The 18,694-nt window shown below is 56.6% G+C and overlaps 1 protein-coding gene across 3 annotated transcripts in view; it reads left to right on the top strand.

Moving 5' to 3' along the window:
- Window positions 1–63: 63 nt before the first annotated feature.
- MAN2B1 (mannosidase alpha class 2B member 1) overlaps window positions 64–18,694 on the top strand; it is a 29,762-nt gene continuing 11,131 nt past the window's right edge. The window contains exons 1-13 of one of the 3 annotated variants that reach the window (XM_050925133.1): window positions 64–254; window positions 4,069–4,171; window positions 5,798–5,971; window positions 8,068–8,261; window positions 8,607–8,739; window positions 9,321–9,463; window positions 10,423–10,539; window positions 10,902–10,984; window positions 11,842–11,962; window positions 12,331–12,409; window positions 12,903–13,012; window positions 14,443–14,550; window positions 14,782–14,898. In XM_050925133.1, the coding sequence (XP_050781090.1) occupies window positions 213–254; window positions 4,069–4,171; window positions 5,798–5,971; window positions 8,068–8,261; window positions 8,607–8,739; window positions 9,321–9,463; window positions 10,423–10,539; window positions 10,902–10,984; window positions 11,842–11,962; window positions 12,331–12,409; window positions 12,903–13,012; window positions 14,443–14,550; window positions 14,782–14,898 (1,524 nt within the window). In that variant the 5' untranslated portion in view covers window positions 64–212. Of the gene's footprint in view, window positions 255–2,451; window positions 2,582–3,975; window positions 4,172–5,797; window positions 5,972–8,067; window positions 8,262–8,606; window positions 8,740–9,320; window positions 9,464–10,422; window positions 10,540–10,901; window positions 10,985–11,841; window positions 11,963–12,330; window positions 12,410–12,902; window positions 13,013–14,442; window positions 14,551–14,781; window positions 14,899–18,694 lie in introns of those variants that run through there. The other 2 variants (XM_050925132.1, XM_050925134.1) reach the window with 2 other exon arrangements.

Genomic DNA, 18,694 nt, shown 5'->3' with positions numbered 1-18,694 from the left:
GAAAGTACTTACCGTCTCTGATATTTTGTGGGCCTCAGTCCAGTTTCCAAGGGTCTGCTTTGTAAAACTAATTCACCATGACTGGCATTAACTGACTTGTTGACAGTACAGAGGCCAAGTATTGACTAGGCCACAGAGATTGCTGTCTGCTGGGTGGGGTCCTTTCCCCTTTGGAAGATAGCATCGGAGGAAGCTTAAGCTGGCCCCAGCCCATGCTGCATCTGCTCTGTGGACAGAGGACTTTAGTCTCAGAGGTTCGTTCTGTTGGCACCTTTTCACCAGCAGTAGATCGATACACGCTTTAGCTGCAAACCAGGACGCTGCTGCTGGCTGTAGTTCACATCCCAGGCCAACAGTGAAAGGCTGGGGGCTTGAGCCTAGAACATGGTTCTTAGGAAGCACTCGCACCATTTCACAGGAAAGGCTGAAGCTTCAGATTCATCAGGCATGTGGACAGAGGGGTGGGGCAGTGCAACCTGGGTCCAGCCCTCAGTGCTCCTGGTGACAGTGCAAAGCACAGCTGGCTCCCATCCCCACGCAAAGGGGCCAGCCTCAGCTCCCTGAGAGATTCATTGCAGGCCATGGTGCCTGCCAATGGGGGAGCCCTTCACTGGCTCTCTGGAGGCATCCCCTAGAGACTGGCCCCCTGGGAGGTGGTTGCCTCAGCCCTCCCCACTCCCTGCCCTCAGGCCTGCTGTCAAGGGGGGAGTCAGTTTTGGGAGGGAGATAGATGGAGGTGGGATTTTGTGGGAGCTAGGGGAAGTGTCCATGGGCAGGGGGCAAAGCGGGAGGGAGCGGAGCAGTGGGATCTGGGTGTTTGGTGGGGGGTTGTGAGAGCAGGGAAGGGGCATAGGAATGTCAGGGGTGGTTATCAGGGCTGGGGCCAAGTGTGGGAGCTGGGAGGAGCATGGGAATGTCGGGGGGTTAGGGGGGCTGGTGGTGCTTGAGGTTGGGTGTGGGGACTGGGGAGAGCATGGGAATGTTGGGGGGGGTTGTGGGTGCTGGTGGCAGTGCCTGAGGGGTGTGGGGATTGGGGGGAGCATGGGAATGTTGGGGGTGGGTTGGGGGGGTCTGGTGGCGGTGCCTGAGGGGTGTGGGGACTGGGGGGAGCATAGGGAGGTTGAGGGGGCTGGTGGCGGTGCCTGAGGGGTGTGGCGACTGAGGGGAGCATGGGAAGGCTGGGGGGTGTGTGGGATGTAGGGGGAGCTTGGGGGAAGATGGGGGTGTCGGGAGGAGGCAGTGGAGCAGGTGGAGATCCGGGGGGCTGGTAGCAGTTATAGGGGCTGGGGGTGGTGCCTGAGGGGTGTGGGGACTGGGGGGAGCATGGGAAGGCTGGGGGTGTGTGGGATGTAGGGGGAGCTTGGGGGAAGACGGGGGTGTCGGGAGGAGGCAGTGGAGCAGGTGGAGATCCGGGGGGCTGGTAGCAGTTATAGGGGCTGGGGGCGGTGCCTGAGGGGTGTGGGGACTGGGGGGAGCATGGGGAGGTTGGGGGCTGGTGGCGGTGCCTGAGGGGTGTGGGGACTGGGGGGAGCATGGGAATGTTGGAGGGGGCTGGGGGTGTGGGATGTAGGGGGAGCTTGGGGGAAGACGGGGGTGTCGGGAGGAGGCAGTGGAGCAGGTGGAGATCCGGGGGGCTGGTAGCAGTTATAGGGGCTGGGCTGGAGCCAAGGGGGTGGGGCTGAGGGGGATTGTGAGAACGGGGGGGGGGGGGACATGTGAGTGGGGGAGGGGAGCCGAGGGTCACTTGTGGCCCCCTCAGCGCCTGTCCCTGCTGCTCCTTCCTTGTGTGACTGCGGCCGGCTGGGGCGGGCCTGGGGGGGGCGGGGTTGGGGTCTCTCAGCCACAGGGCCCTAGGCCCAAGGGACGCCATGTCTGAGGGGAAAGTGCGGCCCGCCGCTGCAACACTACTCGACGCCTCATTGGCTGAGTTCCCTGCCAATCTTCTTTACCAATCAGAGCCCAGCGCGGGCTCCTGGAAGACAGGAACCGGCCGCAGCTTAATAACTCTGGTGCCGGTTGTCTCTGCCTGTGAGAGGCGGTTTCAACTGTCCCTCAAGCGTCCCCGGTTAGTCTATTGGTCTCTGGAATAAAGGGGCGGGGCTTGTGTTTTTTTCATACCTGCAACTGATAGGTGGTCGGATATGTCAAATCAATTTCATCCACTTCCCATTGGTTCTTTTAGAATCTGGCAGTATTATATCGTCCCCACCCTTTCACTGCCTCCTTGCACATGATAGGTGGAGTGGCCTGTCAATTACAATTGGTTTCTTTCCCTCTTTTCTGGCCCCGCCCTCATCTCCTCAGCCAATCAACGCGTCTCTTGTTCGCACTGACGCTTTTATGTATGAATGAAGCCGTGGCCCCGCCCTCTCTCTTCGGATTGGCTCTCGCGTGGGGAGGGGGCGAGGCTAGAAGGGGGATTCCGAGCTCAGGGAGTCACGTGAAGGGCTGGTCACATGAGAGCAGGAGCTGCCAGCCAGGCACGGGGACCCGCGGCTGCAGGCGGAAGATGGGGCTGCCCGTGGGGCTGCTCCTGGGCCTGGGGCTGCTGGGGGCGGCCGCAGCCGGCTGCGGCTATGAGGTGAGGCGGGGGGGAGCAGCCCCAGGGGGCTGCGGGTGCGGGGCCCTGGGAGGGAGGGGGGAGCGTGGAGGAGAATCGGGGGGTCCTGGAGGGGGCTTTGGCTGAAGGGGGGGCATTAGAGGGCTCTGGGGAAGTGGGTGGTGGTGGTGGTGGTGGGATAGGGGAGATCTCTGGGAGTGGAGAGCAGGTGAAGGAGGGTTGCGGGAAGCGGGGCTCGGGGTACCGGGAGGTGTTTCTGAGCGGTGGGGGAGCTTTGGCTGGAGAAGAGGGAGGTGAAGGAGTGAGAGGAGGGCCCGGATGCGTTGGGGGTTCTGAAACTGTGGGGTGAAAGGGGGAGATGAGGTTTGGGGGTGGGCGTGTTCTTGTGTTTTGGGGGAGCTTGTGAGCCATGGTGGGGAAGGCAGGACAGGCCAGAGTTTAGATAGTGTTGCAGTGGCTGCCTCTGACCCTCCCCCCCAACACACACAGATACATCCTCTGCACAGTTCTGGGCCATGGTGGGGAGCTGGGGGCTCAAAGCAATGCTTAGTCTCAGTAGCGGATAACTAGCCTTCTCAAGGGTCACCCTCCACCGCTCCCGAGTTCAGTTAAGCAGGGAGCATTGAACGCATGAGCTTGGGTAGAGCCTTAGCAGTGGAGGCGTTAGGGGGTTAATACTGTGCAGTTTGGTGCCTTTGTCTGTTTCTGCATTTTGTTCCTCTTCCTTTCCTCCCCCATCTCCCTAGACTGTCACTTCCTCTCAGTGAAATGATAATTACGATAATTAGCCACGTCCCATTGTGAGCTCTGCAAAGTTGAGCACTTTGGCCAGGGTGCCATCTTTCCATTTTACAGCTGGGGAGCCTGTGGCCCAAGGTTGGGGACAGTAGAACCCAGCTCTAACCTGCTCTAACCACTGGACACCACTCTCCCTACCAAGCTGGGGATCAGACCCCAGATTCCTGACTTGTAGCCACCAACTTTGCCTCCCTCCCAGAGCTGGGGCTAGAACCTAAGAGTCCTGACTCCCCAGTCAGGTACCCCTGGTCTACACTGAACACTTAGATTGACCTAGCTCTGCCGCTCTTGGCTGTGAAAAAGTTAGTGTCCTGAGCGCTGGACTTAGGACAACCTAACCCCGGCATAGATACAGCTAGAATCCTTCTGTCAACCTAGCTGCTGACTCTCAGAGAAGTGAATTAACTACATCGATGGAAAAACTCCTTCAGTCTGCTGTTGACGTGTGATTTATTGTTCAGTAGCTGTTTGTCCAAAGCCCTGGAGAATATAGTGCCGGGAACAGTCCAGCTCTGAGCAGGGGGCTGTGAAGAAGACAATTGCCGCTTTCCACCTCTAGCATCTTCTCTTGGCTACACCGAGCAATATCCATTCAGATCAGTATCTCTTATCTGCAGGATATTGGCCCAGAGAGCCCTTACAATGGAGTTTGTTTGTACGCTGCAGCCTTCCCCTTCAGTTCGCAGCATGTCTGGTTCTTTCTCTCATAGTCCTGCCCAGCCACTAAAGCAGACATGCTGAATGTCCACTTGATCCCTCACACGCACAACGATGTGGGCTGGCTGAAAACAGTGGATCAGTATTTTTATGGAGGTATGTGGCGGAGATGGCGCGCAAGGGGCGGGAGGGAGGGTTTCCATGCACCGGAGCTACTGCCGTCTGACTCAGTGGGTTAATCCTTGTCTCTTGCCTCGAACTTGCCATCAGTGCATCTCAAAGCACTTGACAAAGGAGGTCAGTATTGTGACCATTTTATAGGTAGGGAAACTGAGGCACAGAATGAGGAGATTTTCCCAAGGTCACCCAGTAGGCCAATCGCAGAGCCAGAAATTATAGACTCTGGCTCTCTTATGGCCCAGAGAACGGACACACCCTGGATCTCCTTTCCCCAAACACTAAGCCAGCTGGCCCACGCAGCGGGATCAAATCTGAAGGCCAGTGTCGCTGTCTGATCCCTGTTTCTGCTGGGTTTAGAGCTGGCTGTGACCCTGCATGAGTCTAAACTGAGGGAGGGTTCCTTTCTGCGCCAAGGTGTGGGCAGGGGAGGAAGCGCTGCTCAGAGATGCACTATCTTAATCTTGTCAGCATACTGACTTCCTCTGCTGCTGATGGAGGTAGAGAGCACCTCCCAAACCTGGCCCTGCGGTAGGGACCTGCTCCAGGCCTGGGGGAAGCTCCCACCTCGCCTCCGTGCCGGATGCTGGATAAAGTCTGTGTCGCCTGCTAGAATATTTCATGGCAGTTCACAGGCACTCACAGACTAAGCATCCTAGCTTCACGGGGCACAGTGGAGGGAAAGGACTTGCCTGTGGTCACATAGTGAATCTGAGTGGGGATTAGAACCCAGGAGTGCTGAAAGCCCCACTGTGCTTTAACCACTAGACCCTGCTCCCTCTCCAGATCTGGAAATAGAACCCAGGAGTCCTGAATTCCAGGCTCCACCAGCCTTGTGCTTTAATGACTAGACCCCACTACTCTCCCAGAAGCAAGGAATCTAGGGCCTTCCTGCCCCCCAATCATTAGATCATGCTTCCTCAGAGTATTTTGTATCCTCTGGCCAAGGAACATGTTGAACCTTTGTCATTGCTCCGCTGTTCTCCTCTGGCCATAATAAGCCTGTGGTCTTACTCACCTGGATATTAATGTCACCTTTTAGAGGCCATGTCTCATGTGGGTGGCTTTTCCATGACATCAGTCAAGGCCAGCACATAGTTAGTGGAAACATTAATGCCTTTGGAGCATCTTATCTCTCAGGCCATAGAGAAAGCCGTGCAGCATGGGCGTGACTTAAGCAGAAGTCTAGGACATGGGGCCTTTCAATGGGGGGGTGGGGCCTGGCTGACTCAGTGGGTGGGGAATAGGCTGTGGGATGGGGGCTGGCTGGTTGATGGGTGAGACTCCAAGGGGTGCTGTGCGTGCAAGCTGATCTCACCCTGATGCTGTCCCTGCTCAGGGAGGGAGACAGATTTTGAACTGCAGAAGGTGTTTGGAGGAGAGGAAGAGGGTGCAGAGCAGTTATGAGGAGGGGTGCTTATCCCTGCTCTGGAGAGACAGAAAGATCTGAGATTCCCAGGGGTGCTGCCATGGCCGGGGGGGGGGGGGGGGATCCCGTTCTGCTGAGGGGTGCTGTGGCTGGGTCGGGGGGACCTGGCTCCGCTGCCATCCCTGCTCTGTGGGTTCCTGGACGTCTCTGTTCACCCCCATGCCTTCCATCTGCAGCGCGCAACGACATCCAGCATGCTGGTGTGCAGTACATCCTGGACTCTGTCATCCCCCAGCTTCTGGCTGACCCCACCAAGCGCTTTATCTACGTCGAGGTGGCCTTCTTCTACCGCTGGTGGCGGCTGCAGGCCGAGTCCATGCGGCAGGTGGTGACGCAGCTGGTCAATGAGGGTAAGGGATCCCTCACTGGCCAGCCAGTCGGGCGCTGCTTTTGTGGCAGAAGGCGGTGTGACCTGCACTGCTGGGCCTGGTGATGTCCTCCATCCGCTCGTACAGGGGGTGTCTGCATAGGTGGGACAGATGGAGAGAGACAGACACGCTCACAGGGATTCTTTGCCTCACTTGGGGGTGTGTGTTTCTCTCACACTGACGCCCACACACCAGGCATAAGCTCCCTGACTATATGTTGTGCAATACCGACTAGTGCAGGCCCGTGTGTGAAAGACACACACCCAGATAATATGCCTGGCTCAATCAGTGGGCGATCGTGGTGTGATGGGTTCGGTCACAGAGACCCCCTTGGGATTGTCACCTGATGTGCTGAAGTTACCTCTGAGCCCGTTTTCCCTGCCATCTTGGGACTTCAGGACCCTGCCTTGTTGAGCCAGACACGCTAGCCTGCTGCAAACACAGACACAGGTCCATGTCCCCAGAGCTGCAGACTTTAACCAAAAACTGCTCAGCAGGTCACCTATCTCCAGCACCCAGATACCAACTCCCAATGGGATCCAAACCCCAAATAAATCCGTTCTACTCTGTATAAAGCTTATACAGGGTAAACTCATAAATTGTCCGCCCTCTGTACCACTGATAGAGAGAGAGATGCACAGCTGTTTGCTCCCTGAGGCACTCATCACTTACTCTGGGTTTAATAATAAACAAAAGTGATTTTTATTACATATAAAAAGTAGGATTTCAGTGGTTCCAAGTAATAACAGACAGAACAAAGTAAATTACCAAGCAAAACAAAAGGAAAAACACACAAGTCTAAGCCGAATACATTAAGAAACTGGTTTCAGGTAAATCGCACTCTGAGATGTTCAAATAAGATTCTTTCACAGACTAGACTCCTTCCTAGTCCAGGTCCAATCCTTTCCCCTGGTACAGGCCTTATTACTTCCAGCAGGCATCTTAGGTGAAAAGCAGGGGCTTTCTCATGACTGGGACCCTCCTTGTCCTGCTCCCCCTTTTATAGCTTTGGCACAAGGTGAAAGTCCTTTGTCTCTCTGGGTCCCCACCCCTCCGTCTAAATGGAAAAGCACCAGATTTAAGGTGGATTCCAGTATCATGTGACATGGTCGCCTGTCACTGTAAGACCTCATTCTTCTGACACAGGGGCAGGCTTGCAGGTAAACAAACCATTTACAACCAATTGTCGTGGTCAATGGGAGCCTTCAAGATTCTAAACCACCATTAATGGCCCACCCTTTGCATACTTGCATAGGACCTCAGAGTTCTACTTTATATTGCTAGTTTCAGATACAAGAATGATACATTCATACAAACAGGATGACCACACTCAGTGGTCATAAGCTTTGTAATGATACCTTACAAGAGACCTTAGCATAAAGCATATTCCAGTTACCTCATAGTCACACTTACAAACATATTTTTATAAAGCATATGGAGCGCAGCGTCACTGTAGGCCCACGGCCCGTGTGTGTGAAAGAGACACACCTAGATCATATGCCTGGGTCAATCAGTGGGCGTGCGTGGCCTGACACACAACAACCCAGCCAGACTCCCTGTGTGTGCGCGAGCACGTTAGATCCCTGCATTGGCCTGTACTGTATGCGCCTGTGCCCATCGCAGGGTGTGGGTCTCGCTCTCCCACACTGACCCTTTGCCTGTACTGGTGGGTACCTCGCAACACACACAGAGGGAGCAAATGTCGGGGGTGTGTCTCTGTCACACACACATGCATGTGGGGCATTTGCTTGGGTCATCTTGTGTCTCTCGCACAACTTGATTCAGATCTTTGTTGGCATGGTGTAAAAAAGCAGATCACAGACGCTCCTCGCTATGGCTGCAGGTAGCCCACACGCATGGGTGTGTGTGTCTGCCACACGCACACACACCTACATGAGTGTTTGCTTGTGTGGATCAGTTGACCTGTGCCATCTTCTGTCCATGCCGCCCCACCCCCTCAGAAGGTCCCTGGCTTGTCTCCTTCCCTGGCGCTGCCAGGCAGCTGCAGACCCCAGCGGTGCCTGGCCTCTCCGCTCCCCTGGCTCTGAGGGCAACCCGCCCCCTTTCCCTCCCAACAGGACGGCTGGAATTTATCAACGGCGGCTGGTGCATGAACGGCGAGGCGGCCACCCACTACAATGCCATGATCGACCAGATGACGCTGGGGCTGCGCTTCCTACAAGAGACCTTCGGGGAGTGTGGCCGGCCCCGCGCCGCCTGGCACATCGACCCTTTTGGCCACTCCCGAGAGCAGGCCTCCCTCTTCGCCCAGGTGAGGTCCTCCCGGGGGGGGCCTAGAACTGCCCTCCCACAGGCAGGGACTACGGAGGCCAAGAGGGTAGCCTGCTGGGGACAGTGTGTGTCACTCTCCATCAGCAGGTCTCAAAGTGCTTTGTGCAGGTCAGGAGCATTATCCCCACTTTCCAGGTGGGGAAACTGAGGCATGAAGCAGGGGCAGGACTTGCCCAAGGTCACCCAGCAGGCCCGTGGTAGAGCTGGAAATAGAATCCAGGTCTCTCGAGTCCCTGTCCAGCGCACTAGCTATGCTGCTGCCTGTGTTTTCTGGTTCTCCGAGGCTGTTGGCATTGACCCCTCCCTCCCCTGGTGTCCTTTCCAGATGGGCTTCGACGGCTTCTTTCTCGGCCGCCTGGATTACCAGGACAAAGCCAACCGGGAGCAGCTGCGGGAGATGGAGCAGATCTGGAGAGCGAGCGCCAGCCTGCAGCCACCCAGCGCTGACCTCTTCACTGGTGAGCTGGAGTGGAGGTGCTGGCAAGTCTTCTCGGGATGTTCCAAGGCCCAATTTTGGTGGGTGGGGCACCTGTGCCACAGACAGATGGTGCCATGCAACAATGGGCACCCAGGTTTGGCAGGTGGGTGGGCTCCATAAGGGTGTGTGTGTGGGGGGGTGACTCATGGTTGAGGAGGAGGCAGTGGCAGAAACAGGAAGGCTGCCCTAGGACGACCCACCTGATGGGATCTGGGGTGTCCAGCTGGGGGCCTGGGATGGAGAGGAGGAGAGGGGCTGGCCTGGGGGTCCCGTTTTGTACTTCAGAGGTGGCACCCCTAGTCCGGAGTCTGGGGCAGAGATGGGGTGCCTGGCCTGAACTCCTGGCTGGATGCAGTCTGATCTCCCCCTCCCTCCATGGTGTTTGCACCCCTGTAGGCCAGTTCCTTTTGCCCTGGGGGAACCTCACGGGGCAGAGCTGCCCATGGAACCTGGCTCTGTGCTGGCCCCCAACACCCGCATCATCCCTCACATCACTGGCTGGATCCTTCCCAGGTGCCCGTGCTCCCCGGTGATCTTGTTCCCAACCCCTCCTCCACTCAGGTGTCCTCCCCAATGGCTACAACCCGCCCCTGTCCCTCTGCTGGGACCAGTTCTGCTCCGACAACCCCATTGTGGACGATGCGAGTGATGAGAACAATGTCGACAGCCTGGTGGTGTATTTCCTGGAAACCGCGGCTGCCCAGGTGAGAGCTGGGAGAGGACACTCTGCAGCCAGCTGGCCTTATGTCTAGGGGTTAGAGCGAAGGGCTGGGAGCCAGGACTCCTGGGCTCTATTTCTGGCTCTGGGAGGGGAGTGGGGTGGAGTGGCTAGAGCAGGGGGCTGAAAGTTAGGATTCTTGGGTTCGATTCCTGTCTCGGCTGGTGCCTGAGCTTGGATAAGTTACTGGGACACTCAGCTGTTCGTGGCTGACTCTTGCGATTGGCTGGCGCTGAGAGGCTGCCTGGAGATTGGGGCAGGATTTATAAGCCGGGTGGGGAATTGCTGGTCCATGGGAGAAAGTCACAAGTGTCATTTCATAGCCAGAGAGGCACTGTAGTAGAGACCCTTTCGGGGGACGAGTTTCTTGGCTCCATTGTTAGCATCACCACTGCGCAGCCGGACGCCATTTCTGTCCCTGGTGCCTGTGCTAGGGAATAACGGACCAGCCCCAGAAAGGAGCGGGATGGGATTGTCTCAAGGACAATTCCAGCCCCCGTGACACGCAGCCAGTCTCTGTCCGGCCGCAACACGCAGCTGAATATTTGGGACTAGTCCCCATTTTCCTCCTCCGCCCCAGGATCACACTGGGGCAGCCTCCCTGGGGGACTCTCCAGGTGTTCTCCATCATTTGCTCTGGTGACCGGTGTGTCAGCCCAGTACCCCAGGGCCCCTGCCCCGCAGCTCCCTGCTAGAGCAGGTCAGAAATGCGTCAAAATGACTTTTCCACCAAACGCCCATTTTGCAAAACCAGCATTTCCTGCGGGGAAAAAAAAATGTCAGTTTTGCTGAAACAATTTTGACCTTTCCCGTGGGGAAAGCAGAGCTGACGGCTGCCTGCCAGGCTCTCGCCACGGGGCCGCCTTAGCCCGGAATCTGGGTACCGAGCGGGGGGTGTCTCTGAGTGGGGAGCTTGAAGCGTCACCTTCCGTTGTCTCCTTGCAGGCCAAGCACTACCGCACCAACCACATTGTCATGACGATGGGCTCGGATTTCCAGTACGAGAACGCCAACCTGTGGTATAAGAACATGGACAAGCTCATCAAACACGTCAACGCGCAGGTAATGGGGGTCAGGAGCCCCTGGGGGGCGGGGCGCAGGGATTTCCCCCCTGGGGACTGCAGGTGCGGGGGGGATTAGGAGCCCCTTGCTGGGCAGGGCTCCTCCTGTCAGGTGGGGACCTGCCTGGGATGCATGCTGGGCTGGGAGAGGGTTGGCAGCCACGTGGCCCAAGCAGGAGGCCCGTTGCACTCAGCAGGGACCTGCTGTGATTGGGCAATGGCCGGGCTTGAACGCGGGTCCTTGGCCTCTGGGAGCGGCAGGCTGCAGCAGACTCCTTACCCTGACTGGCCACTAGGGGACGACAGAGCCCACCCGGCCCGATTGCCAAACCCGCTTCCTCCATCCCCTTGTGTCTCTTCCAGCAACACAACGGGAGCCATGTTCACGTGCTTTACTCCACCCCCACCTGCTACCTGTGGGAACTCTTCAAAGCCAACCTGTCGTGGTGAGCGCCGGGGCTGGGTGGGGCTGGCGGGAACCCGCTTGGGGTGGCCTGCGCTGTCCCGCCCCCACTGTGCTAGGGCGGAGGGGATGGGCTTGCCAACCCCTGGTGCGTCTCCTTTGGAGGGGTAATGATGGAGCCCCCCCTGCTTCCTGCAGCACAGCGCCCCCTAGTGCCACATTGGGGTCAGCACCACCTGGGAGAGCAGAGCGCCCCCTGCTGAGCCCCCATCCTGCTTCCTGCAGCACAGTGCCCCCTAGTGCCTCATTGGGGTCAGCACTGACTGGTAGGGCAGAGGGCCCCCTGCTGAGCCCCCTGCCCTGCTCCCTGCAGCACAGCGCCCCCTAGTGCCGCATTGGGGTCAGCACCACCTGGGAGAGCAGAGCGCCCCCTGCTGAGCCCCCTGCCCTGCTCCCTGCAGCACAGCGCCCCCTAGTGCCGCATTGGGGTTAGCGCCACCTGGGAGAGCAGAGCTCCCCCTGCTGAGCCCCCTGCCCTGCTCCCTGCAGCACAGCGCCCCCTAGTGCCGCATTGGGGTTAGCGCCACCTGGGAGAGCAGAGCTCCCCCTGCTGAGCCCCCTGCCCTGCTCCCTGCAGCACAGCGCCCCCTAGCCCTGCACTGGAGTATATAAACGAGCATATCTCTCACTAGTTTCTTCTGTGCCATTATAACCCTCCTCTCTGTTCCTCAGGCACTGGGAGTGGCTGGTGCTGAGTGCAGGGGCTGAGCTGTGGGACTGACTGGCTGGCTACCCTCCTGTGGCCAGGCGGGGTGGGGTGGATTGAGGAGGGGGACGGGAGTAGGTCTGGGTCTCATGGACCCATGAGTCGCAGAGGGAACCCTCTTTGGTGTCGCGCAGGTCCCTCAAATACGACGATTTCTTCCCTTACGCTGACGGGCCGCACCATTTCTGGACAGGCTACTTCACCAGCCGGCCGGCCTTCAAGCGCTACGAGCGACTGAGCAACAACTTCCTACAGGTGGGGAAGTTTTCCAGGTGGGGGCAGGGAGTCTGGGATCCCACCCACGTCCCTTGTCCCTGTGATCTGCTGCCTTTTGGTCTTCCCAGCACCCTGTCCTGAGCAGGACAGAGAGGAGGTCTGAGCCTGGGAGGCTGGACTCCTGGGTTCTCTCCCCAGTCTGGGAGGGCAGTGGGGTCTAGTGGTTAGAACAGAGGGCCAAGGAGCCAGGTTTCAGTCTCTGGCTCTGTGCGACTTTGGGCAGGTCCCATCCCCTCTCCATGCCTCAGTTTACCTCTCTGTGAAATGGGAGTGGCAAGTCCCTCCTGGAGGGTTACCGGATGCGGATACATGTTCTCTTATCACTGTCCCCCTTTCCCCCCCTGCAGGTTTGCAACCAGTTGGAAGCCTTGGCTGGTCCGGTGGCGAGGATGGGCCCCTACGGGGAAGGAGACAGCACCGTGCTCCGTACGTGAGCCGCTGAGCCATGAATCACCCCGTTATTGGGATTCCCCCCAAACTTATCCTGCCCCCTGCAGGCACTAGGGGGAGACAGAACAAAGGAACAGCTCCTATCGCAGCCAGCAGAGGGCAGTGCTGCCTTCTCCATAAACAGATGTCTAGCAATGTGGCCCATGTGGACCAGTGCTGCAGGGATTGGAGGCTCTGGCAGGGGAGTGGTGTCTAGTGGTTAGAGCAGGGGCTGGTGTCAGGACTCCTGGGTTCTACTCCTGTCTGTGTGGCCTTAGTCAAGTTGCCAAGTTGATGCTGGATTTTGGGGACCGGGGGAGTCTTCAGGCCCGGCACGGGACGTGTAGGCCCAGCCCTCTGTTGGAGAGGTTGGATTTGGGGGGGCTGTCTGGCCCCACAATCCCCCTTTCCCTGCCCCCCGCATCGTCCCACCTGGCGGGTTTGGCACAGCTCTCTGTTCCGCCCCTGACGCCCCGGCTATCCCCCACAGGCCGGGCCATGGCAGTGGCCCAGCATCACGACGCCGTCAGTGGGACGGAGAAGCAGCATGTGGCTAATGACTATGCCAAGCGCCTGGCTGCCGGCTGGGATGCCTGCCAGGTATGTGCCCTGCCTCCTTGGCACTCTGTTCCCCTCCAGAGATCCCGGAACCTGACTCTGCCTCCTCTAGTCTCCCTGCAGTGAGCATCCAAGGCAGGATGGCCCAGGGAAAAGGCAGCCTTCGGGGGTGTTGGAGTAGCCAAGGACCTGCTATGGCCCCACCCCAGAGGTGGCTGCATCTCAGTGCCAGGCAAGGGGATTTAAAGGGGACCTCCCCAATAACTCCCTTTTCTTCTCAGCAAGGGGTGGCCCTGGTGATGCTTTGCTGCACAGCGCCCCCTAGCACCACCCAGGGTATTGGGGTCCATGCTGGCTCCAAGAGGAGAGCTCCCCACATCATGCTTCTTGCAGCACAGCGCCCCCTAGTGCCACTTGCAGGCATTGGAGTCCAAGGGGAGAGCTCCCCCCCACCCTGTTCCCTGCAGCAAAGCGCCCCCTAGTGCCGCCCCAGGGAATTGGGGGAAAGCACTGACCATGAGGGGAGCATTCCCCACCTTGTTCCCTGCAGTGCCCCCTAGTGCCGCCCTCGGGCATTGGGGTCCATGCTGGTCCCAAGGGGAGAGCTCCCCTGCTCCCTGCAGCACAGCGCCCCCTAGTGCCACCCCCAGGGAATTGGGGGCCAGCACTGACCATGAGGGGAGCATTCCCCACCATTCCCTGCAGTGCCCTCTAGTGCAGGAGTTCTCACAACAAATTTCTTGCTTGCCTCAGAGTGCTGGTGGCCATACTGACACTTTTTCCTAAAATTATTTATTTTTCCTCGAGTTAATGTGCATGCAGACATCCAAATCATTGTAATTTATTTATGTAAAGTTTTGGAGGGTTTTGCCCTGCCCTGCCCTCCCGCTACCACATCTCCCCTCCCCCCCCCGCCTGCCGCTGGCTTGCTGCGTCCCTCCCCTACCCCCCCCCCCCCGCCTGCCGCTGGCTTGCTGCGTCCCTCCCCTACCCCCCCCCCCCCGCCTGCCGCTGGCTTGCTGCGTCCCTCCCCTACCCCCCCCCCCCACCTGCCGCTGGCTTGCTGCGTCCCTCCTCAGTCCCCTGCCCCCGCTCACCTCCTCGCTCCCCTGCCAGACACTCCCCTGTCCGCCATGAGAACCACCGCTCGCTGCTGGCTCGCTGCTGCCTCCTCCCCCCCGCCCCCTTGTCACCTCCTCCCCTTGCTCCTTCAGCGTTGTGTCCCTCACCTGTGTCTCCAGAGAGGCGGTGCAGGGCGGGGCATCCAGGAGCAACAGGGAGGAAAGGGAGGGGCTGATGGTCCGTCCCCCCCCATCACTGCCCAGGAAGCTGCTGTGGGTCAGCACTGACTGTGAGGGGAGAGCGCCCCCATCCTGCTCCCAGCAGCACGGCACCCCCACCCGGAATTCATGTGTGTGGGGGGGTGAATCTCTTGTCTCTCACCTGATGGGAGGCATCTCTCCTCTTTGCAGGTCCTGGTCAGTAACGCTCTGGCCAGCATCAGCGGCAACAAGGAGAACTTCATCTATTGCAACTACCTCAATATCAGTGTGTGCCCGCTGACCGAATCCGCCAGCACCGTAAGGACCTTGTTGTTTAAGGCGCGGGAGGGGAGCTGGGCCTGGGAGCCAGCTCCGCCAGCCCAAGAACGCAGATGGCTACTTGAGCTGGAGGAGATTGGCCCTTACCATGTCGATGTAGGACGGCTTTTTATCCTCTCTGGGTTCAGCCAGTGAATAGCGCCCGCTCTCTCTGGCTGGCGGTGGGGAGGGTCAGGTGGGCGTCCTGCTAACCTGGGTCTGTCTGTCCAGTTCATGGTGATCCTCTACAACCCGCTGGGACGGCGTGTGAGCTGGAACATCCGGCTGCCGGTGAAGGGAGCTGCGTATTCGGTGACAGATCCCAACGGCCAGACGGTGCTGAATGAGGTAGGGCCAGAAAGTCTTCCTTCTTGGCTCCTTCTCTCCTTCCTGCGGCTGCACGCTTGACCTGTTTCCATCCCTCCCTGTGTCGTGGACCTGCAGGGGATTCAGTTTTTAGCTGGGATTGGGCTCTGGCATCTCCTAGCAAAAGGAGGATCTGTTGGCGGCAGCTCGTATAGGCTGTGCATGCTGCCACCATTAATGGGTGGTATGATTTTATGCGCTCGAAGCAGGTCTGATTGCATCTTCTAGGGGGCGGTGGGGCACATACGTACTTGGTCCCGTGCAATAACACGCTCTCAAGCTGGCAGCACTCCCTGCGCCTGGCAAATGGGCTGCGCGGGACCGACGGGTTAACCTGACACCAGGGAAAGCGCCAGGGGCTGCATAATGAGCACAAGGCATCACGTGGTTTTTAAATCTCACTAGAAAGCCAGGTGCCCTCTAGCACCACACTGGGGCATTGGGGTCGGTGCCCCCTAGCAGCCAGCACTGATCCCAAAAGCAGCAAAGAATCCTGTGGCACCTTATAGACTAACAGACGTTTTGGAGCAGGAGCTTTCGTGGGTGAATACCCACTTCGTCAGATGCATGTAGTGGAAATTTCCAGGGGCAGGTATATATATGCAGGCAAGCTAGAGATAATGAGGTAGTTCAGTCAGGGAGGATGAGGCCCTGTTCTAGCAGTTGAGGTGTGAAAACCAAGGGAGGAGAAACTGGTTTTGTAGTTGGCAAGCCATTCACAGTCTTTGTTTAATCCTGAGCTGATGGTGTCAAATTTGCAGATGAACTGAAGCTCAGCAGTTTCTCTTTGAAGTCTGGTCCTGAAGTTTTTTTGCTGCAGGATGGCCACCTTAAGGTCTGCTATAGCGTGGCCAGGGAGGTTGAAGTGTTCTACAGGTTTTTGTATATTGCCATTCCCAATATCTGATTTGTGTCCGTTTACCCTTTTCCGTAGCGACTGTCCAGTTTGGCCGATGTACATAGCAGAAGGGCATTGCTGGCATATGATGGCGTATATTACATTGGTGGACGTGCAGGTGAATGAACCGGTGATGGTGTGCCTGATCTGGTTAGGTCTTGTGATGGTGTCGCTGGGTGTAGATATGTGGGCAGAGTTGGCATCGAGGTTTGTTGCATGGATTGGTTCCTGAGCTAGAGTTACTATGGTGCGGTGTGCAGTTACTGGTGAGAATATGTTTCAGGTTGGCAGGTTGCCTGTGGGTGAGGACTGGCCTGCCACCCAAGGCCTGTGAAAGTGTGGGATCATTGTCCAGGATGGGTTGTAGATCCCTGATGATGCGTTGGAGAGGTTTTAGCTGGGGACTGTATGTGATGGCCAGTGGAGTCCTGTTGGTTTCTTTCTTGGGTTTGTCTTGCAGTAGGAGGCTTCTGGGTACACGTTTGGCTCTGTTGATCTGTTTCCTTATTTCCTCGTGCAGGTATTGTAGTTTTGAGAGTGCTTGGTGGAGATTTTGTAGGTGTTGGTCTCTGTCTGAGGGGTTAGAGCAGATGCGGTTGTACGTCAGTGCTTGGCTGTAGACAGTGGATCGTGTGATGTGCCCGGGATGGAAGCTGGAGGCATGAAGGTAGGCATAGCGGTCGGTAGGTTTTCGGTATAGGGTGGTGGTAATGTGACCATCACTTATTTGCACCGTGGTGTCTAGGAAGTGGACCTCCCATGTAGATTGGTCCAGGCTGAGGTTGATGGTGGGATGGAAGCTGTTGAAATCGTGGTGGAATTTTTCCAGAGTCTCCTTCCCATGGATCCAGATGATGAAGATGTCATCAATATAGCGTAGGTAGAGAAGGGGCGTGAGTGGACGAGAGCTGAGGAAGCGTTGTTCCAGGTCAGCCATAAAAATATTGGCATATTGTGGAGCCATGCGGGTGCCCATGGCGGTGCCACTGATCTGGAGATATATATTGTCATCAAATTTGAAATAGTTGTGTGTGAGGATAAAGGCACAGAGCTCAGCAGCCAGTTGTGTTGTGGCATCATCAGGGATACTGTTCCTGACAGCTTGTATTCCATCTGTGTGTGGGATGTTTGTGTAGAGAGCCTCTACATCCATGGTGGCTAGGATGGTGTTTTCTGGAAGGTCACCAATGCATTGTAGTTTCGTCAGGAAATCAGTGATGTCACGGAGATAGCTGGGAGTGCTGGTGGCATAGGGTCTGAGTAGAGAGTCTACATATCCAGACAGTCCTTCAGTGAGAATGCCAATGCCCAAGATGATGGGGCGTCCAGGATTTCCGGGTTTGTGGATCTTGGGTAGTAGATAGAATAACCCTGGTCGGGGCTCTAAGGGTATGTTGATTTGTTCTAGTGTTGGTGTAGGGAGTGTCCTGAGTAGATGGTGTAGTTTCTTAGCGTATTCCTCAGTGGGATCTGAGGGAAGTGGCCTGTAGAATTTGGTGTTGGAGAATTGTCTGGCAGCCTCCTTTTGGTAGTCAGACCTGTTCATGATGACAACAGCACCCCCTTTATCAGCCTCTCTGATGATAATGTCAGGGTGGTTTCTGAGGCTGTGGATGGCATTGCGTTCTGCACGACTTAGGTTATGAGGCAAGCGATGTTGTTTTCCCACAATTTCTGCCTGTGCACGTCGGCGGAAGCATTCAATGTATAGGTCCAGACTGTCATTTCGATCCTCAGGAGGAGTCCATGTGGAGTTCTTCTTCGTGTGCTGTTGGTGGGAGGGTACCTGTGTATCAGTGCGCTGTTCAGTGTTGTCCTGAAAGTATTCTTTGAGTCGGAGACAGCGGAAGTAGGCTTCCAGATCGCCGCAGAACTGTATCATGTTGGTGGGGGTGGCAGGGCAGAAAGAGAGCCCCCAAGATAGGACAGACTTTTCTTCTGGGCTGAGTGTGTAGTTGGATAGATTGACGATATTGCTGGGTGGGTTGGGGGTACCACGGTTGTGGCCCCATGTGGCAGGTAGGAGTTTAGACAGCTTACAGTCCTTTTTCCTTTGTTGAGAGGTGAAGTGAGTAATGTAGATCTCCTGTCTTATTTTAGTGAAGTCCGTTTGTATAGAAGTTTGGTTATTAATCAGAGTCTCCAGGTTGGAGAGCTCTTTTTTGATGTTTTCCTGTTTGCTGTATAGGATGCTGATCAGGTGGTTCCTCAGTTTCTTTGATAGAGTATGGCATAATCTCTCACTGTGGTCTGTGTAGTATGTAGATAGCAGTGGATTTTTTACCTTTAGTCCATTTGGTATGATGTCCATCCATTTGCATTTGGAAAGGAAGATGATATCTGTCTGTATTTGTGCACATTTCTTCATGAGGTTGATGGATTTCCACTCCATACGGCTAAATGCAGTGCCTTGCATGGTGTCAAATATCAGAGGGGTAGCCGTGTTAGTCTGGATCTGTAAAAGCAGCAAAGAATCCTGTGGCACCTAATAGACTAACAGACATTTTGGAGCATGAGCTTACGTGGGTGAATACCCACTTCCTCAGATGCATGTAGTGGCAATGGCAATATACAAAAACCTGTAGGAGAACACTTCAACCTCCCTGGCCACACTATAGCAGACCTTAAGGAGGCCATCCTGCAGCAAAAAAACTTCAGGACCAGACTTCAAAGAGAAACTCCTGAGCTTTAGTTCATCTGCAAATTTGACACCATCAGCTCAGGATTAAACAAAGACTGTGAATGGCTTGCCAACTACAAAACCAGTTTCTCCTCCCTTGGTTTTCACACCTCAACCGCTAGAATAGGGCCTCATCCTCCCTGATTGAACTACCTCATTATCTCTAGCTTGCCTGCATATATACACCTGCCCCTGGAAAT

Source organism: Gopherus flavomarginatus, chromosome 16 (genome assembly GCF_025201925.1).
Source record: "Gopherus flavomarginatus isolate rGopFla2 chromosome 16, rGopFla2.mat.asm, whole genome shotgun sequence".
NCBI classification, from domain to species: domain Eukaryota; kingdom Metazoa; phylum Chordata; order Testudines; family Testudinidae; genus Gopherus; species Gopherus flavomarginatus.
The sequence above is the reverse complement of the archived record's forward strand: the minus strand, read 5'-3'. Positions and strand labels throughout refer to the sequence as shown.